The 22,543-nt window shown below is 43.8% G+C and overlaps 1 protein-coding gene across 1 annotated transcript in view; it reads left to right on the top strand.

Moving 5' to 3' along the window:
• ASTN1 (astrotactin 1) overlaps positions 1-22,543 on the top strand; it is a 751,257-nt gene that overhangs the window by 601,904 nt on the left and 126,810 nt on the right. The window contains exons 12-13 of the mRNA XM_078659225.1: positions 11,380-11,546; positions 17,754-17,948. Of these exons, the coding sequence (XP_078515351.1) occupies positions 11,380-11,546; positions 17,754-17,948 (362 nt within the window). The remainder of the gene's footprint in view (positions 1-11,379; positions 11,547-17,753; positions 17,949-22,543) is intronic.

Genomic DNA, 22,543 nt, shown 5'->3' with positions numbered 1-22,543 from the left:
CTCGCATTCACTTGTCTGGTCATCTACAATTAAGGGTTCTGCTCTAGACGGTACTGTCACTGGAGTAATGACTGGAGTTTTCGGACTCCCTTGACGGTCCCCATACATCGGAACTACTGGTCCGATAGTTACTGGGATTGTCAAGGCTTCAGGACTTGTATTTAACTGGGAGATTTTCTGAATTATTTCAGCTCTCTGTTTAGCTAGAGCATCTCGTTCCCTGTCCTCCAAAATTCTTTCAACTGGATTGTCATGTATTATCTGAGGAGTTAAAACTGGAGCATAACTCGGGGCAGTGGGATGTGTCTCTCTTGGTCCTTCACCATAATTAGGTCTTGGAAATAAAGTTCCCGTGCCTAAGGATCTTGGTTCTCCCTCATAAAGGGGATTTAAAATCGGCATTCCTGAACTTTGTGGTCTTTCCTCACCTTCATAGGGAAGTCTAGCACAAGACCCCCTTTCTCGTGAGTATCTGGTCTCTCCACTAGTTGGTCTTTTTGGGTAAATCTCTCTGGGCTCTATGGGTCCTAGACTTTCGGTATAGGGAGGTATTTGGTAACCCCCTCCCACGCTTGCGGATCTGGCCTCCTCTTGAGGAGGAAGTCTTTGGGAAATATCTCCTGCACTGGAAGGTCGGTGTCCTTCATTATAAGGAGGTGGACTTCTCATACACATGTCATCTAATAATTCATCATCCGACTCACTCAGAGACACCCAATGTTTGCATTTCTCTGTCCTATTCTCCCCCCCGGGAGGACCACCCGCGGGCATCATTGGAAACAATCCCTCAACCATCATATTCTGTCTCCATTGTTTCATCTTTTTATCTCGGGTTTCTTGTTTCAGTTTGGGATAAAATTTCGTTAATCCTTTATCCATTCGTGGTTTATCCCTTTCAAAAGCTTCAATCTCCCATAATTCTAGTGCTTCATACTGCGTTAATCTAGGTCTAGGATGCAAGTCATTCATTCTGGTTCTCAAATTAAATAAAATTCTGCCATTAAATGTACCGTCTACCGGAAAAGCCAATACTCCGTCATCCTTGGTGTACTCCACCCAATTCTCCAACCATACGCAGGTGTGGTACCCTTTGTCAAACAACATGAAAGATGCGGGAGTATTTGGCGGTGGAATGACAACACCTTCTCGGGTCCTAATCGGTTTGTCCTTTTTGAAATAATTCTTTACCTTATTTACAAGAGACAATTTTCTCTTATTTCCGTACATAATGTCGTTTTTTACACCTTTCCACTGATCGTTCTCAAATCCCATATACCGTGGATCAGGACGGGTATGTGGTCTGTACGAGTGCCACATATAATTCCCTTCAAGCGATTTTTGTTTACAAAGTCACTTCCAATCTAAATGCGTCTCTTATTTCCGTGCGTCAAATGAAATGCACGAATCCAAAATAATCTCGACCAATGGGTGCGCGGCCTTTTCGCGAGACAGTTCTCACGCTCCGGCACTCACCCCTCCTTTACAATTCCAGCTCCGCTACCAGCCCGCTGCGTCTACCAATCCCAGCGCGGCACCGAGTGACGTCAGAGCAGCTTCGCGACTGACGCCCTCCTTCACAAGGTAACGGAAACTTTCTTTCTTTCTAAAGTGCTTAGTGCTTGGTTATTTCACAACGAATACACATTCGCCACTGTGCTCAAGTGTCTAGACAGAAAGAATTTCACTGCAAGTAAACTACTTCCATTTACTTTTCACACGCTACGGATAGATCTCTTCCGCCTATCCTTCACTCTAGCATTAGGGAACATGTTATTTCCTCAGACTCATCCACTTTCTGGGATATTTGCTAAGTCTAAAGTTTCACCCGCGAACCCCTTTGCTTTCAGCCAAGCTTCGGTGAACCCGCTACTCTTCCGATGTGACCCTTACTAGGTTATGTCACAATAGGAATTTTGCCAATGAACCTCGTTGCTAACATTTATTCAATCATACATTCAGAAAAACCCTAGTCAGTGCTTCCAGTTCTACCTAACCTGCACTAACTTTCCTTCGAGCAAGTGACCTCAACACGAATGGATTCTATTCACCATTCGCTGTTCAATTTCCCCGGGGATTCCCAACAACATCTAACAAAACTCACAAGTGTGTTAATACATATATCAGTATAATAATAAGAAAAACAGTTTAAAACATTTCATAATTTTTCAAAATAAACATTTCCACGTGAGTGATCAATTCCCGTGAAGTGGTTTACTCTTCTAGCAGCATTAACGTTTGACCTAGCAGCATCCAACTTATCTAGCTTAACTAGTCCTACCTGACTTTAACTAGTCCCTAACCATTTCCTCTGCTACCAGAAAATTACTGATAGAGATCGCAGGTCACCCGACCAATATTTTCACCAACTTCGGTCTCGGGCCCATATACTTTAATTCACCATCCACATTGATCAGATGACCTTACAATCTACTACCAATAATTGTGAGTCCCTTTCTACTATTTCCTAGTGTACCCGACTTACCATCCACAGATACGGGTACCTATGACCACGATGGGTCAGGGTGCTAGCTGTAAAAGGAAAGGCAGGAAGAATACAAACCCAACATTTAAACCTTTACTTTCATGAAATGACCACGGACAACTGGGAAGTTTTAAAAGTTTATCTTAGATTTCAGATTCTGCAATCATACAGTTTATAGCAATAAGGCAATCTATAATCAGAATGACGAAGAGCACATAACCATATAGGAAGAGTATACAGGCAACCATCTAACCTTATAATGAGGGAAATTCAGAAATAACGGAAATGAAATGAATTTCAAGGGAGTGTACTTAATGCTAGAAATTATTATGCACGTATTAGGATTTTATCATTGGAACATATTTCGAGAGTAAGACACTAGGGAAACCTATACATCTATAGAAAGGGTAGAAAAGTGCAACACGCTATAATTCTAACGTTAATACTTCAATTCAGTATTTAGGAGAAAATTGTAAATCACATTAAATTCATAACAGTATGGAGAGATTTATATTTTAAAAAGGCAGGGGAACATAGGAACATGTCATGAAATTAAAGGCAAATGACTTTAATGAGATGCAGGGGTTGCGTGAGAAAAAGCATGGAAAATTATCAAATGCAAAGGTATGTCTTTATTGAAGCAAAGACAGAAAAATAGAAAGGTGCAGTTTAAGAACTCAGAGCAATATTTACCTAGACTGGTGTGAAAACCAACCCTGGCCACGGGTCAGTTAAGGACAGGAAAACCCTCAAGGAAGGAAAACCCTCGGTGGGACAGCAGGTGCAGAATGGACACCCCAGGACAGGACAGGAAAACCAGATTAGGATCAGGACAGGACCACCAGGATACGACCAGCACCCGCAGTTCGGAAGCAACGCCAGCGCTCCACCCTCTCTGCAGCTATCAGTCAGGACCCCGATTGGGTCAGCGAATTCCCTAGGAAAGTGCTCCGCCAGCACTTAAGGTTCAGTAAAACCTTCAGAGTCTATGGTCAAATTTCGGACAGAGAGCTCCGCAGCACCTCTGTATCAAGTCACCTATTGAGTGTGTTGGGTCAGTGACAGGTCAGCTATTCAGACAAGTCGGACAAATTCCCTAGGTGAACCTAGGCTAGATATACTGTTTTGGGACAGTGTACCACCCCCCAGATGTTGCAAAGTGTCAGAATCCCCAATTTCGATTGGTCCTAAGGTAGGATTTGGTTAACACACCAATCAGAACAGACTATAGCAAGCCCTAATTTGCATTCTAAGGTGCCGCCTAGCAAGTTTGGGGTTCTCATGAGAAAGTTGCACCAAATACAATAGAATGACTACATTTGTATCGACTGAGGGACACTGGCTCCATCCTCCTGGGTCAGAGGTAACGCTCTCAGGAGGATCTTGACTGTGGCTGCCAGCTGGCTGAGTTCCACTGCCCAAGGTTGTTTCGTGCCTCGCATCTCGAGCATGCGTAGAAGGGACCTTCAAGATGGCTCACAACCCATTCAGATCCCCATTTCCCGCGATACATGAAAAGTAAGCGAAAACAAATTAAAACACAGAAATAATTGAATGTATTACATGTCATGATTTCGTACTTCAGATTTATCATCATAAAAATATACTATGCGATTAGATATTAGTGCAATATATGACAACACGAGAGCAACAGCACGAACTTCAGCACGTTATAGCAGCGAGCTACCATCTTGTGGCTATTACGCATGCGCACCCTTTCCCTCCAACTAAATCTACGTAGAGTCACGTGCGTGTGACTAACGCATGCGCAGAAGCAAATTTAAGAAACGGCGGCCATGTTATAGACAAGAGTTACTTGTATTAGTAGAACACATAGGCAAGCTTCGCTACGACACATGTATACCAAAAATAAAAGATATTAGTACAACGTACAAATTATTATGAGGTTACAACAGATCCGAGGTTCATGAATCGAGCAAGTCGCGATGCGAAATCATGCTCTATCACTTCCTAGCCCCTGCACTAATTATTACGGGAGGATGATACAGAGGGTCACTGTGATATGGTTGCTCACTCCCTAATAAACACCTATGCTGCGTACCGGGACCACCTGAATTTAACAAGAGCAGGGTATAGTAGTAAAGAATATTTATTTACTCCACTTACTAGCATACGACAGCTCAAACAGAACACTACACCAAGTTTATAATTTCTTCTGCCCACTATAGGTTCGGGGAATGTACGATGTACCAACAAAGTGCCTCTATTGCATGAAAATTGGGCAATGGAACCATGTGGTTAGGGCATTTGGGAAGGGTAGCGTGAAACAATTACTCACATCTAACCCATGCCAAATGGAGTCGCACAGAACTCCATCCGACCGAATGTTGCGTGATTCGAAGTCGGACAAGCTATTGAACATTCTGGGGGCCAAACACTTGGTGGCTGGAGCTCTGAAGCTGCCTTCACGAATGTGCATGTATCAAAAACCCATTTTCATAGTCTATGCCATTGTGAAGGCAGATTTAGAAGATATATGCATCTTCAATTGTCTCGAAATTATTTATAATATAGTAATATATTATTACAACTATATAACTAAATTCGAACTGGTTTGAGGTGATGTGACGGATGTTGTGGTGGATTCAATCAAGGACTAGTCATTTTCCATGTTCAGCTACAGTGAACATTCAGGGGTAGAGAAGAACCAACCTTCACATGGCAAATCCACTCAATGGACTGACCCAGACAGACCTGTTACTCTGAACCCCAAACGTATGTACACCATACTTCCTCCACTCTGCTGCTCAACGTGGCATATCACTGTAGAAAATACAGATGCAGACGGACAGATGGACACACTGACACCGCCTATGATGCTATGATGCTGCACAAGAACATCATGACTCCGTAGATTAATACCACAAGACCACAGATAGACACAGTGACACTGCAGATGGCCACTGTGGGTCTTTAAGGGCTTCCATCCTCTTTGCTAATTCATCCATCATTTGTACTGGCTGTTATCTTGCTTTGCTATAAGTGTACCTTTCGTAGTGCATATTGGTTGTCAGGTCGAACTTCTTGGGGAGTGCGTCCTTTACCATCTGGTATGTGGCTACTTCTTCCTTTGGGAACTTCTTGAATGCCCCTTTGACCCCATCTCCAGCTAGGTATTATAGATATTTGATTATCTTTGTGTCTTCCATTTCTTCCAGTGCGTTGATGAAGTAATCAAATGTTTCGATCAAGTCGGATCACTTGATGCTAATGTTTTGCTTCTTTGTCATGCTTAAGGATGGGGGGAGTTCAGGAATGCTGTTGTGTCAAACTTGGTCTTCCTGTCCTGTAACGTAATGTTTGCTGGGCCTGTTGGTTTACATATATTGATCATCCTAACCTATGTACTATTATTCCCCTTTTTCTACTTTGCTGCTTTGAGTTTTGTTGTTCCTCCCCCTGGATGTTCTGCCTAGTGTGTAATGGTGAAGCTCTTCCCTTTCCACGATGTTTGTTTCCAATGGTTGCACCGTGAGCAGATGGTGAGCATCTTCCCAATTCAAAATGGCTAGCCCCAGTGGCTGCAACGTGCGTAGGGCTCTTCCCAACTTAAAATGGCAGCCATCAAGGAATATGTTTCTGCTTGGGCCTCTCTATTGGATTCTTTGTGCTTTGCAGAGCAGCTGTGTCCCGCTCTGGTTGGGTGGGAGACCTTGCGGGCCATGTGCATGGGCTGCTTGGACGTACTGTTTCTTTTAGTATGTGCCCACTCAGGATGTGAGGCATTTGGACACCTAATGGACCATTCACACAGGCTTCTGGGGCACTCAACTCATTCCTGACCTGTGTGGCCCAATCTGCATCGGCTATGGGCGCAGATACCGAAGTTGTAGGGCTCAAGGGTATGGCCATATGCCAGCTGGGAGGGGGAGGGCTCCTCCCTGTTCCACCAACATTCAGGAGTCCCTGGACATTTTCTGTCTTGCTGCCTTTATCACCAGATATGGTGCCTCCATGTGGATCTGCAAGGACATAGATGCCATCAAAGTAGAGTTGAGGCAGATATGTCCTTTATTCCCCTAACGTACATGCCAAAAGTTTATCCTGATCCCCCCTTATATAACTTCCTCCTTCCCTGAGTCCAACCTTTTCAGCTCACCAAAGATAGACAACATGGCACCACAAGGGGACACCATGACGCTACATGTTACTACCATGACATTGCAGCAGTGACACTTCCAGTGGACAGCGTGATACTGTCACAATGAAACTACAGATAAATACAATGACACCAAAGATGGACACCTTAGCACCACAGATGAACAGAATTATGCCCGCAATAGAGACAATGGCACCAAAGATAAAACAAAATGGCACTACAGATGGACACCATGACACCACAAAGGGACGCCATGACACCACAGATGGACTCCATGACACCTCGGATGGACATCATGACAGCATGAATGGGCAAATAGACACTGCTAAATAAACCCAATGACACTAAAGATGAACAACATGACACCGCTGATGGACACCATAACGCTACAGGTGGACTAGATGACACTGCAGGTGGACACTATAAACACACAGGTGGTCACAATGACACTGCAGGTGAATAAAATGACCTCAAGGATGGACATCATAGCACCACCGATGAACAGCATAAAAGCAATGTTTTTTTTTAAAGTTTCTCTGGCTAGTAACCAATGACAGGACAGTGACATTATTACCGTGCCCGAATGAGTATAGTGCATACATACAGAAAAAGGCAGGAGTCTTGCCTTTTCAGACACCAGCGTATAAGTCTGGGTTTAAACATTCCCGGCATGCACTTTGCACTTCACTTTCCTTCTAACTCTGCCTGCAAGGCATCCATTTACACAAGCATGGCTGGGTAGCTGAGAGCAGCCCATCCGAGTATGAAATGCGATTCGTTAAGGTGGCAGTTACACTTGATGTGCTGCAGCAGCAAGACTGTGACGGCAGACCTTTCGAAAACACACGTCGCCATTAATATTCCGAAGTCCACTTTGTATGCGCTGCTTCGACTCAATCTCTCCAAGCACTGCCACCCCCCACCCCTTCTCCGCTCCCAGCTCTCCACGCCTTCACATCTGGCTGCACAGCTGCATGGCGAATGCGGCGGCGCTGGCTGGCTTCATGGCAGTTACCCCCGGTTGCCTCTTCCTGGTTACCCTCGCATCAGGCATCTGGCGATTGGCAGCAAGGAGTACCCCCGGGGGTAGATGTAGTTCCAACTACTGGGGTCGTTCTCTGTCGCAGCTGGCAGAGGGAGGGAATGGAGCTTATAAGTTGGAAGGGCCAGGTGTGCTGGAAGCAGGTTTTCAGAAGGAGGTGCTTATGTCAGTGTTGGCTCGCTGGGACTGTGAAAAATCCAAGCATCACACTACAGGGCAGATTTACAATAACTGGCGCATCCCTGCATATCAACAGGGATGCACCAGTTATTGTGCATCACGGCTCCGCCACCATGGATGCACCGCATTTACAATGCGGCGCACCATGGGGCAAAAATGGACAGATGTGTGACGCATCTACTGCCGTAAAGGCGGCGCATTGCTGGAATTGCGTCACAAGCGCGACGCAGCTCCAGCAAGGCTCGAGGGTGCCCTATCCCTAACATGCTGCGTCAATCCTTACGCCTGCTTCAAGCAGGCGCAGGGTTTTGACGCAGCATGGCCTGAAAAGTGACTGAGTGAAATCTTGTAGATTTCACTCAGACACTTTTAGGAGGCGTTCCTGCGCCGGAACGCCTCCCCCTGCACAGGAACGCCTCCTTCTGGCGCAGGGCTTTACAACGTGACGCATCTCCCAGATGCGTCACGTTGTAAATACCCAGCACCATGGCGCTGGCTTTGCGCCGCCTCTGCGTCACAAAAGTGACGCAACGGCGGCATAAAAGAGGCGCAAGGAGCCTGTAAATCTGCCCCAAAGTGTTTAGCAAATGAGACAAGCCCATTCAGCAGGAAAGTGTTAAGGGTATGGTATGCAGCTGGTGGTGCATTTTGGAGCACACTGCCCCAATAACATAATGTGTATTTATTTGTAAAGCGCACATTCACAATGACGGGTATCTTGGCACTGAATAACAGATATTTATTATTACCCAACATTACTAATTTTATCGACCTCAGAAGGATGATAGTTGAGTGGACCCACCAGGATTTGAATCTGTGACCAGGAGGTCAAGCGCAGGCCCCAACAGTGGACACGAAGTCCACTAAGCCACCAGACCCGGCAAACACATAACTAAACCATGGTGTGGTACCTCACTGTCATTTATAGACAGCACACTTTCCTTTGCAATGGCCACTAAATGATAGTGTATAGGTCAAGGTTTCTTTTGTGATTGTAATAAATAACATCCTACCGCCTTTCCTTTCACACTCAGCAAGATTGTCACATAGTTACAAAATCCTCTCACTTTGCAGTCAGAAAAAGAAAATACCACTCTTCATGTTGAAAGAATAAGCAGCCATTTGTCAGAACACATAGCCTGACATGTGACCACTGTGATATGTAACATTTAAAGGCATCTTTATTGCTTAGTCATCTTCTGCACTCTAGCATGGTTATTTTGGGGGTGCTGCTGCACCCCACATCTCTACTTCCACTGACTGTTGTGGGGGCAAGGGTTGGAGGTCTGTCTTTAAGAAGGTGGGTTTAATGTAGGCCAGGTGCTGTGTGTTTCAACCACCGCCAAGCTCTGTGAGGGTTAGATACCTCTGTGCTGATTGGTGCTTGCGCTGTTATATGGTACTCCCAAACTCCCATTTCAATGTTTCTCCCTTCCCACGTCAGCTCTCAAGCAAGGCATGCAAATCTCGAAGCAAACGGCAGAACACAAAAAAAACAATCTTTTGAAGAGAAAGTGTAGGGCAAAAGCACTCGGTGTGCAATAAAGCATTAATTAACAATTACAGAGAATGAAAACGCGCTGAAGCGGTCCTGGGGTTTAGAAACATTATAAAGGAGTGGGTGCTGTTTGAGAAGTAAGATGGAAGGAAAAGAAAGGGAGAGGGGAGAGTTTAAAAAATGAATGCTACATTTTTTTTAAATAACTGAATGTCAGGCTTGAATAAAGAAAAGAGTGATGAAAATAGTGTGTCAGGGTTACTGGATGTGGAGATAATAAATTAGGATTTTGTCATAGGTTCTAAATGCACCCTTCAAGACTCTGTGGCACAGGCTTAGCTCTTTGTCTCCTCCCTTCAAGTTTGCCGACTTCCCTGGCACCATGTCACAACTTTTTCCAGTCTGTGGTTACCCTTGGAACACCGGGAAACCAAGATCTGAGAATCCTTGCCCATCAGAACACTGGCCTCTTTAATTGAAGCATCGAACAAAAAGTGTTGACATTGTGCCCACACTGGACTTCATTATGATTTTTTGAATTTCCCCCAGAATGATAACTCTACCACCCACAATTCCATGTGTCCCACATCTTTGGACAAACCATTTCTCATTCCCAAAAGCAAAAAGTATTGCCCAGAACTATCGCGTTCGCAAACTTCAGACATAATTCTAGGCCCAAGATACACCAGACCCTTTTACATGGGGCAGAGGTAGGAGCACAGAGCAGGCCCACCGACCCTGCAGCAGCACACAGAAGCGGATAGACCTGAAGCTCGCCGCTCACCCTCACTTCCCCTCTCATTAGTACTTTTCACCTGCTCTGAGCAGGTGGAAAATGTCAGCGGATTTCTGCCCAGGATCAAGAAGATGTGCACAAAAAGGACCCTGTATTACCAGATCTGTGCAGTTATTCCGCATTGGGGGGAGAAAAATTGTAATTGCCAGAATTTGGTATGGGAACACTGTCAGAAATGGAAGATTCTAGTCTTCTGGTATCCCCGCACCAAATTCCGAAGTACTCTTTCTCTTACTACTCACACGCCTTTCCACCGCCCCCTTCCATTCCCTCCCTTCCCCTCCCTTCCACCCCATTCCCCATCCCCCCTTTCCTTCGGGGAAGGAGACAGCAACCTCATTCATCCATGACCACCCAGCATCCTCAATCGCCACCCCTTACATCTAATACTCTGTAGTTCCAAGCCAGCCCCCTCCCCCAAGATGTGTTCTGTCTAAATTTACCCAGTGACTATGAACAATGAAGGGCTTGGGTTTCTATACACACTATGCTCAATACCATTTCCTTCCACCACTTGCTGCTCGTCCTCTATATGACCTCTTTTCCTCCCTCCTTTCTGTTCTGTGCATTTTCCTCCTTATAGTACACTTGTACCTGTACTGTCCATAGTCTTCTGGGAGTCCGTCACGTTGTGCATTTCTTATATGGATATGTTCACCCTCAATTTTCAATAAAGAATTACGAATCAATAATGATGGTCTGTGTGTTTAAATTCTCAAAGGGGTGGCTAGATGGGGATGTAGATATGGGGTGGATAATTTTGAATGGTTTGTGTAGATAAGGAATTCAAAGCAGCTTCATGAGGGTCAGATCCATGCTGGATTTTCAGGATATCCATATAAGATACATTAACATACTATGGATGAAAATGAGAATCAATTACGTAGACTTTGGTTATCCTGAAAACCTGGCATGGAGTCGCCCTAAATAGACAAATGTTGGCCAACCCTCCTTTATTACAGATAATTTTGAGAGGAATTTTGGCTTTCTATACCCTCCACCCAAAACAGTTGTTTAAACAAAATGGAGCAAATGCTTCCTATATGTTAAGCATCTCTTTGTGGAGCTACCATCCCTATCTTCAGCCTTCATGGTGTTAGTTTTCTGTATCTCCAACATATTTTCCACCCTCTTGTATGTCTAACGCATTCAGCTTCTATGTGAGTCATTTCTTTAAGTAAGGTTGGCTGAAGGGTGGGCTAGGGGCCTACTCACCTGCCATCATTTTAACCAATCGTTGTTTTGTTTCTTGCCCTGACAGTGCCCCTTGGGACTCAGCCCCATGAAGGATGGACTAGGTTGCTATGACCGTCATGTTGGCGTGGACTGTTCGGATGGATTCAATGGGGGCTGCGAGCAGCTCTGCCTCCAGAAGACAGTGCCCCTCCTGGAGGACCCTACTCTCTACAACCTGCTGATGTTCTGTGGGTGAGTTCAGTGGGCTCAGGAGCACCCCCTTGAGGTTGGAAAGCACATTACACTGGAACAGGCACAAGAACCAATAATGCACTTAACACATGGTGGCAGAAGAGGGGGAAATGAATTATATTATGAGCCATTCAGGAATGAACTTCTGAGCAAGAAAGGGCATGTTTGCACCAATTCTTTTGTCTCCACTGCCTACTGAACCATAACACAATCAAAGTGCTTTAGGTATACTAAAGTGTGCACAAGTATGATTTCTCTTCATAGTGATGTACTGCAAGAAATAAAAAATGCTAACCTTACAGCCCATGCCAGGCCTATGTAACGCAGCAAACAACTCAGAGTACAACTTTTCAGGAGCTGCTAAATTATGGGTGTCCTAGAGGTCTTTTTAACAGGGTCACTAGAATTATGACGCTTAATGCAGCACGTTCTCTGGCAGTTTAATTTCACAATTTTGAAATTTTTACACACATTAATATTGTACAGGGAAAAGTTTCAAGTCATTAGTAGCTGGTACACCTGAATACGGCAGTTATCAACTAAAAAGTGACCAGTTATTAACGCATATTATACTTTGAAAAATAACTTCGAGCTGCTACAGGAAAAACTGAAACTTGCAAATTGTACAGCAGATGATGGATTACGTGGCACAGGCAATACATTTATAATTATTCCTAAAATCCTGCGGGTGCAGAACTGCACATTCCCAGCGTCTCTTGGTATAGAAGTTGAGATAGCATAGGATGGTGGTGGGATTTGGAACGTGGTCCAGTTTGGGAAAGAAGAGTGCCTGAAAACCGAAGGCTGGTAGATGATTGAGCGTAGTGTTAGTGCCTGTGAGGTGTAGAGAAGTGATCTGGTGGAAATAGAAATGGCGTTAAGTGTTGATGGTTGAACTTCCATGGGTGAGAAGGGGTAGGGGTGAAGAAGATTTTCTTAGTAAGCATAATGGGAACAATGCTGAGGGGAGTTTTGAGGCTGTGGTCCATCAGGGATAGTTAGAGGGGAGTAGAGTGTTGGTTTGGAGGTTGAGGAGACATAGTAGGCCTGAGAATTGGAAGGTAGTAAGGCACGGCAGCTCCTCCGCTAAGGCTTAGCAGCGCCCTACAGGAAATTTAAAGTGATAATAACAATGTTATTATCATTTTATTTTTCACTATTGGCTCTTTAAAGGTGCGCGCGGGGCAGGCGGTGCTGCCCACACAGCAGAGGGAGGAGTGGTGGACACTCTCTTAAGTGCGCATGACGGTTTGTCCGGCCGTCTTGGGCGGCCAGCCATCATGCGCACTTTGCATGTTCTCCACTGGCTGTATTGCAGAGCCTGGGTGGAGAACATGCATAGCCTCCCAGTCCCTCTCTGAGAGCCAAACCACGGCACTCAGCCCAATCACAACACTGCTGTAACACAGCGTCGTGATTGGCTAGGGGAGTCTGAGAGCCTGGGTGCTTCCTGCTTTGTCGACCGAATAGGATGGATGAGAGGCAGCCCCCGGTAAAGTAAGTGAAATGTTTGATTTTTTTCCCCTTTCATTCTTTTCTTTTTTTTAACCACCCTTCTCTCCGCCCCACCACTACTGCCAGGCAGCAGGTGCTATTGTGGTAAAGTAGGTTGAGCATACTGTTAGTAGTAACGCCGGAAAAATATTTGAGAGAGTTAATGAAGAATTGGTGACGGGTGTAAAGCAATAAAAGTAATACAGTCATTTCTGAAGGTGCATCCCTAGGTTGGAGAAAGGTTTGCTGGTAGGTGGTGTGTGTGTGTGTGTCTGTGTGTGGTATTAAGTTAGTTGAAAGTGGTAGTGCCTCAGAAGGGGAAGGTGGTGGGTGCAGCTAAGTGCGGTGCTAGAGGCACTACATGAGAGGATGAGACCAAAAAGGGAATGCCCATGGGTTGAAAGTATGAAGTGTTGTACCTAGAGTTGAGCTATTTCAGGGTGGCAGATGGCAGGACATAGAAAGGAATGGCGCTGGGTGCGGTCCAGTGTGGCATCGAAGGCAGTGCATATTTTATTTTTTCATTTTAACTGTTTTAATGTGGCCCAATCCAGCCTCACAAAGGGACGTCTGAGCACCGAACAGCAAGGAAAACACATTTTCATACAGTAATAATAGTAAACACGTGTTTGGACAAAATATTGAGTCCAAAATATTGTGTGGACAAAATATTGTGTCAAGAATATCGAGGACGAGAATATCGTGAAGGTAAGTTTCTATGGGAAAGCAAAGCTTTACTATACTTAACTCCACGTATATGTACCTTAATCATAAATACATCTCCAAAGTACGTAGATGTGGAGTTAAAAACAGTAAATCTATACTTACCTATTACATATTTGCCCTTACCTTCTTGATATTTTGATCCTAAATATTTTAACACAATATTCTGTACACACAATATATATAGACACACGGTATACACATAAGGTAGGAGCATAATGCTTCGGAAACACAGGTAAAACAATGTTTTTTATTAATACAACAGCAATTCTGAAACCTACCAATAATTGCAAAGGTCAAAGTTAGTGTATTTGAGATGGTTGTATGACGTTACAATGCATACTTTTACAACGCCATTACAACGAATTTTTAAAAACTACCTTTACAACGCATCCCATTACAACACATACTACCTTTACAACGCATACCATTACAACGCATAACATTACATTGAATGTATGGTAAGTATTGGATAGTGTAGGGGTAAAAATTTCTATTCTAACTCCAGGGGGTGCAACAGTAGGGTAAGTGTTGGATAGTGCAGGGGTAAAAATTACTATTCTAACTCCAAGGGGGTGCAACAGTAGGGTACGTGTTGGATAGTGCAGGGGTAAAAATTACTATTCTAACTCCAGGGGGTGCAACAGTAGGGTAAGTGTTGGATAGTGCAGGGGTAAAAATTACTATTCTAACTCCAAGGGGGTGCAACAGTAGGGTACGTGTTGGATAGTGTAGGGGTAAAAATTACTATTCTAACTTCAGGGGGTGCAACAGTAGGGTAAGTGTTGAATAGTGTAAGGGTACTATGCGTTATAATGTTATGCATTGTAATGGTATGCGTTGTAATGACATGCGTTGTAGTGGTATGCGTTGTAGTGTCATGCGTTGTAATGGTTGTGTTGTAATGGCATGCGATGTAATGGATGTTGCATTGTAAAAGTTTCGTTGTAATGGTAGTGCGTTGTAAAAGTTGTGTTGTAAAGGTTGTTTCCCATTTGAGATAGAGAATGTATATATACATGGGTTCATATTGATCACAGAGCACTGAGACAATTAGGCAAGCAATATGCTTATAGTGTCCATCAAGATACATGAAAAAAAACAGACCAGCACCACCTGGAGTTATGGAAGAGGCAGTTGTCTTAAGATATCTTTTGAAGGTATTGAGAGAGAGTGCTTTAGGGGCTCCTTTTTCTAAACAATGGGATTTCTATGCAGGGCCGGACTGGCTACCGGGCAGTTTAGAAAGCTGCCGAGCTGGGGGCTGATTTCACTGCGGTGGGGGCTGATTTAGTTCATGGAGACCTACGTGTGCTTCGAAATAATTAATGCAAAACGAATTTCGTTTAGCACATGCAGGTCTCCATGAACGAAATCACCCCCCAGCTCAGCAGCATTCCAAACTGCCCGGTAGCCAGTCCGGCCCTGTTTCTATGGATAGAATACATTTGCGCCCCAAATTTTCTATACCGCCAGGGCTTTTTAGGTTTGCTATCAGACAACTAGGGTTGTTCATTTGAAGACTTTTGTAGGCACTGTTTTTAAAATATACATAGAATCTTCCCAGCTAAGAATCCACTAAAGGCCTGATAACTAACACCTGTAAGGCATTAAAAACATCAGAATGACCTTCCTGAAAACACTTGGAGAGGAATGCTGGAAGGAAACTAGAGAGAGAGGATTGCGAGAACCTGTCAAAGAAAATACCAAGATTGACCCGCTTGGTGCCTGGTCTGGAAACATGGTATAAACCTATGTACAATTGGGACATGACCCCGCACAAGCTTAAACAACAGTTCCCTAACAAAGATGGTCTCTATTACTGGGGGATCACATCTCAATATTTGGTGGTCATGTCCAATATTTCATGTATTCTTGGAAGACAGTCTCAGTCCCATCAGGGTGTTTATGGGGTTCCCATTACAGAACAATCCACTGGTGATAACGTTGGAATGAAACCAGAAAGTTGCAAGGGAATGTTGAGGAGTGATTTGTTTCTCATTACATATATGCTTCTAGTGGCAAAACAGGAAATTACTTTTAATTGAAAGAAACAACCCCCCAAACTCCATTTAATTGGCCATCAGACTTTGGCTGCTGATGGCAATGGAAAAATAGCAATGAAGCTTATACTAGAAAACCAGAAGTTGAACCCTCAGATGAACTACTTCCAAAAAGAATCCACAGACTTTGCATGCCCCAAAACCTTAAGAGCTCTTAGACTTAAATGATGGCCCCGTTTTGTTTAACCATACCATCTGGAGCATGGATGAAAGCATAGCTCACATACCAGGCAGGTCTTTTAAAACTTTCCCCACATATAAGAAAACCCCTCCTACTCCTGTTTTACTCATCGCTAAGAGCATACCCTTCAGTACTTCCCCGTAACTTGCAGGTCATAGCACGCCCCGTTCTTCAGCGGATTGGGATAAACCCTATGATGAAGCATGCCACCAAGGGGCAACCCTGGTGGGTGAGGGTTATGTAAAAAGGCCTAGTGCTTTTTCTCATCCCTTGCAGGGGGTTAGCACACACTGAATGGAGGCTCCTTTTGTTCTGAAGTATGCTAACTAAGACACTACCAGCCTTTAAATTATGTTGTTCAATATTACAGGCTTGGGGCTGGGGTGGTCATGGGGGGATAGGATATTCATTGTTAAAAAGAGGTATTCATATAATGTGAAAGATATGATTATAATGTTTTCATTATTAAAAGTTAATTCAATGTCTTAAAAATGTAGATTTGATCTAGAATCTATGTAGATTCTGTGGTTCGGTAAATAGACATGTAGTTGAGTGGGTGCCAACCGTGAGTCTGGTGAGGACAGCATTTTCAAAGTCGTTGCTGGATACCACCATTTCCTGTGCACTCTGTTGTTAGGGGTTTGGGCTGGTGAAGTCTTGTAGGCATGGAATACACAAGACAGAATGTGGGATTTTGAATGTGAATTCTTTTAGGCAGACATTTCAGAGTTCCACATATTTTCAGTTGTTGGGATTCGTTCTAGCATAGGTTTTTTCTCCTTTAAAGCTCATGTTTCAAGTTACCTTGGTGCAGACAGATTTAATTCTGTACTTTCCAACATAGAAGCCTTGTACCAAGAAAGTAACAACTTTATGGACGAGATCAGTTTTGAGAAGAGATTCAGAATATGGAGGACAGATTCTTCTGGCGTCAAAGTGGTGGAGAGTCCAACAAATTCTCAGTCTGTCCGCTCTAAAGTCAATTGAACCGCACATCATCTGCCAAATTTAGGGTAGAAATTGCAAAATACTTGCAAACAAATGCCCCCTACCTCCTAGAAGAAAAGTCACAACATGTCAGGGACCTTTATTTTTATTTTTTGCTTTTGAAAAACAAGCACTGCTTTAGAAGTTTGCTTTTGAAGAACAAGAATATTGCTAGGCAGCCACATTAGGCATGGTGGCCGCTGAAAAAAACTCTCAGTGCCTTCAACGGATGCTGTGCTGAAGTAATATATGCAGCCACGGCTCGTGCAGGTAAGAACGGTGAGGCCAGGTGTGGGGGGGAGGATTTCAGCAGATGATTAGGAGGCAAAATTAAATAAAAAATAAATGTTCCCTCGTGGTCGTCTGTCAAAATCCACCCCCCCCACTCTGCCTCACCGCTCTTAGCTGCACCGGCCGTGGCTGACTTTAGGTCTCCACGTGCCTGGCAGAGATCTCTAAATATGGCAGATTGTCTTTCACAAGGGCTGTGAACTAAATCCCTCCACTTCACAGGAGGACCAATGAAAATGTCGCCAAATTGTAAATAAGGCTAATGGATGTAATACTCATACTCATGATCAGGGTGGCCACAGTAGGGTTCCTATAACCTTCTCTATATGACTTTGTTTAAGTTGTTCTGCCATATTTTAGCGTTGATAGAACTGCTGTAACATTATACTGTTTGACCAATGGTAGCACATGCATGTTTATGGCTAAATATGTATTTTGGCTTATCTCGCCCTTTTCATAACGTCCTAGTTGTATCGAGGATTATAAATTGGGTCCTGACGGACACTCCTGCCAACTGGTGTCTGAATCCTGCCCTCCTGGTGGAGACTGTGGCCTGAGCCCTGATCTGCCGATGAACACAACACTGTTCGGAGAAGTTTTTTTTGGGTACAACAACCACACCAAGGAGATAGCAAGCGGGCAAGTGCTGAGGGGCACCTTCAGGTGAGTGTCACTATCATCCCCCTGCCTTTCATACCCACTATAATGTTATACTATGCAATTTTCTGCTATAGTTTGTGATAATATGTATGGAAAAGCCTTTTTGCAGCTCTCAGATTCAGCAATTAAAAATCAGCTCTTAAGCCTTGACAAGACAAGACCCAGGTGTCACCAGCATCTGTCACTCTTCCTGTCCTAGAATTTGCACTCATCACAAACTAGTAGCCAGAACAAGCTGGCACATCGTTCTAAGCTAACTATGTGAGAAAGTTGCTAAGCAGTGCCAAGGGAGTTGACAAACATAATATTCTTTGATATTATTGGCACTTTTGGACATAGCTACAAAAGTTTTTTTTTTAATAAAAGATAATTTTTTTCTTCGTCTTAGCTAGATATTATCTGGATTGACCGATCGGAGGGTGGGAAGCTGAGAACTGACACTTTATAAAATAATAAATGACAATTTACCTGAATCCAACAAAGGTCGTTCTCGTCACCCGTAGCCCTTTCACCAATAGGATTTCTTTACGTTTCTATGCATTTCTTTGATGTATTTATATGCCATAAGGTCAATCAAGTATTAGGAGTTTTGCCAAAAGTTAATGTTTCATGATGAAGCATCTTTTTGTCAGTTTTTTCCCACCAACCCTCCCCCTTTTCGCTGAATTAACTATCCCTCTGATCTTTTCAGCCTTCAACGGAGATCATGATAAAAATAAAGTTTGCGAAAACAAAGCAGCCATATTTGACTAGTTGAGTGCTATGAAAGTGCTCAAATGCTGCCATATGTTATGTGATCACAAAGGTGATATACTATTGCATCCATCTTCCAATCCCTAATTTGAGGAGCACTTACGTTTCAATATTCTATAAACTGTTCCTGGTCCCTGGTGCCTCTTCTTTTTATAGAAGGTCACAAACTGACACTCTCTCTTCTGAAATATCGCCAAACTATGGGGTATATCAGCAAGGGCCTGCGATAATTATCGCACATCGCATTTAGCGCAAGGATAATTATTGCAGGTTAATGCTGGATTCTATCGCAGAGATAGCATGCTATCAGCAATGCTTATCTCCCAAGCGATAGGAATCCATGCGTTAGCTGGAAAACAGTGTGATTATCCCTGGAAATCCAGCGATAATTGCACTGCAACCAGCGATACCTTGCTGATAGGGCAGGGTGGTCTTATCCATGTAATAAACCTCCCATTGGTTTACATGGCTAAGTCAGATTACAAGCAGGCGTAAAGAAATTAGCGATAACTGTGGTTAGCGCTACTTTTCTTATCGCACTGCTTGTTTGCGTGCAGCTTGATAATTGGAGAAATGTCGGTTAGCGACATTTCTTCAGTTATTTTGGCACGGAACGCCCACTTTGCATCTCATTAGAGGGGCGCTAAATCAACAAAACACGCAATAGCGTGTGTTTGCTGATAATGCGTTGAAATTATCACCGCATTTTGCCCAAAAACGGACGCAAAAGCGCCGATAATTTCATAGCGCCGCCTTGCTGATATACCCCTTTGTTTGATAAATCGGAGGTCCTCTGACAGTAAACACATTTTATCTCACCCCAGAAGTGCTATGATTGTGCTGCATGTATGTGTAACAGAGACCACGCACGTGCCTACTGACTATTGCTGTAACTTTGGAACTGTGGAGCCAGTTTCAAATCCCTGCCTAGGTTCAACAGCACGTGATTCTGGGCAATTCAATTAGGACCTTGTTACGAGTTTGGCAGTGTTGGAGTAGGCCGCACTCCAGTGCCCTGCTCAAAAGCTAGCCAAACTCAACTGCTGGCTGCATGCCAGAGTGCGAGTTATCTCATGGTCGTGCGATCAGTCCTTTGGCGTTCCCACAGCGGTGCCCATAAAAAAGGCAGCACAAAAGCCAGTTCCTGCATGCATGGCCTACAAAGTCCATGCTGTGCAGGAACGGGGGTGACAGCACACAAAGGGGCACACAATGTGCTCCCCTGCAGGCACCTAATGGCCCGATGCAATAGGGAGCCCTGTCAGACCCCCTTTGTTTCCTCACTGTGACAGTTTTCATGGCAGCCTCACCACCGTGAAAACTGTGGCAGTGAGGAAACTCCTAATATGCTTAGTGGTTGCCACAGTGGCACGCTCAGCATATTAGGGCCTTTGACCACCTCACCACCCCCAGGGGATCCATGATCCCCAGCAGTTGCGGCAGTCCTGTGGCGATCCCACTGCCGTATTTGTAATACAGCGGGTAGAACGCCAGTACGGGTTGGCTATCCTATGGACCACCAAACTCCTAATCAGGGCCTTAAGCTTCCTGTGCTTGAAAAAATGTGTAGCATCATCTGGTGCCCTTGTACAGTGCTCTAACGACCTGAGGCCAAATTGATGCTAAATAAAATGATAATACTGTGGTATTGCCAAAAGGAGGGAGTGCTTTGTTTGAACAATGAGCTGTGTTTCTGTGATAAAATCAAATCTAAGCTGTAGATTTAGAGTAAGAGAATCACACGGTTGGCCATTTTGAGGCTCCACCGGTCACAGTAAAGGTCTACCACAATATGGCGTCTAGCAAACTAATGCATGATAGAAGGATTGTGAGCCATGCCCTGCCCAATCCTTAGAAAAGATCTCAAGGTTATATGGACTCTTCTTTTAACAAGAAGCAGACTGGGATATCTGTGACAAGGTATTTTGGTGCTATAGGGGAATCATAATTTTCAAGCTCCCTCCTTTATTTGCCTTCCATTTGACCCCGTCCCCACCCCCTTCTGTTAACGGGACTCAAGAGTGGTACTCCCAAGCATGTGGTGCCATATCTGATCTGCACTTAAGACCTGAGTGAATGCACAGGATGAAAGCTCTCCATGGGGTCTTCTAACATTTTAACTTAATAGAGTATTATCTAAAACTTGCACCTAAGTAGCACTCTGGGGATATCGACAGCTCAATTCTTGCCCTATAAGACTAGACCCCACCTTGAGGAATTTTTGGATGTCTCTCAACCCCAACTAGCTAAGACCTTAAATATAAATTTCCATTAGGACATGGTCGAAATTGTGTCATTTACGTCAAAGTGGAATAAGGGTATAGCTGTTGAGGACGAAGGGTGTTTCCCGATGTGTCAGATACATGTTAAAGAAAATGTTACCCAGCTTTTGTTTTTCTGCCCTGCTTACGCATGGCCTAGAAATATGGGATTCACCCCTATGTACTTATTTGGGTTTCAAGCGCCATTTTGAGACTCTAAGGGTACTGAAGGGCGGTACCACTCCTTACATAATGATTTGCGCGAGTAGGTATCTATTCGCCATCGGTCTTATCAGGAATCGAAAGGGCTTATAACTTTAAGGATGGCCCAGGCCCCATAAAATGGATTTATGGTTATGCACCTACACTTTATCTTAGCTTAAAACCTGTCTGTTTGAATCGTATCAACGTCGATTAATGTAGTGATTTTACAGAGTGTTTTAATCAGCTTCTTGCACTCACACTTTAAAGTTTGTGTAGCCGCATTTTGGCTGTCCATCTACTATTGATGGTAATTGATCTATAAGACCTTCCTGGCTCAACTGATTATACTACAGTTATAGCTGTTTCTTCTTTTAAATAGCTCCTAGGATCAGTCTTTGAAACATTATTCTTTGCGATGTATTATTTTATTTTGTTATGATCATTATTTGTATCTTTTTAAAGTGATTTTACTATAATGTACTGATTGGAGGAAATGTGTATAGATGTATGTTTTTAAAGTATGTTATTTACAAAATATACAATATACAAAAAACTTTTTTTATAGATCACCATTCAAAGCACTAAAAATAACAAGTGTTGCAGCCCTGCCAACTCAGACAGTGCACCCTGTGTGACATGATATCGGCTCCCTGCACACGCTCACCCGGTGAGAAGCGAATATAACACGTTGGCAGGGAAAGCAAACTAGAAGCCACGGTGCAGATGTATTTCCAGCTTGAGACTCTTTTGAGGCGTTGAACAGCCGATGTGTATTAAAGGATGTGAAAACACCCCAGGAGATTGGCACCAGCCTGTGTTTGGTTGGGAGAGGGGCAAAAGTACCACTTAGGTACTTCTTGACAAGAGTCCCCCCCCCCGCCCCCTTCTCACACTGCGGTATGTGTTTTTAGTTGTCAGGTCTGGTGTTACTATCAGTCTATTTAATAGTACTGCTGAACTTATCAACATTGGAAGGATGGGAGGTTGAGTTGGCCTTGCCTGGGTTTGCACTTGTGACCAGCAGATTATAGCATATTTCAGCATGAAGCCATTCTGCTGGCTCAGTTAAATGAACCTTTTGTACCTATTAAAGCTGCATAGCTTTACTGGTGATGTACAGGATGTACACTCCCTGTTAAGAACTAATCAATACGTAATTTATGGCAGTGGTGACAGGTGGTGAACACCAGGACCTTTTAGGGAGTCCAAGACCAGTGCTTAACGTGAACTGGTGTTTTCCGATATTCGCACCGACACGTGTCAACACTGGCACTTATTCAATCTGCCACATGGTGGCGCTACTTGTCTAATTTAGAACTGAGCACAACAATAGTAGTTTATTAATTTAACATATTTTAACAATGAATAATGGCTGCTGCC

The sequence above is a fragment of the Lissotriton helveticus genome, chromosome 1_1 (genome assembly GCF_964261635.1).
Source record: "Lissotriton helveticus chromosome 1_1, aLisHel1.1, whole genome shotgun sequence".
Taxonomy (NCBI): Eukaryota; Metazoa; Chordata; class Amphibia; order Caudata; family Salamandridae; genus Lissotriton; species Lissotriton helveticus.
This window is presented reverse-complemented; position numbering and strand designations above follow the sequence as displayed.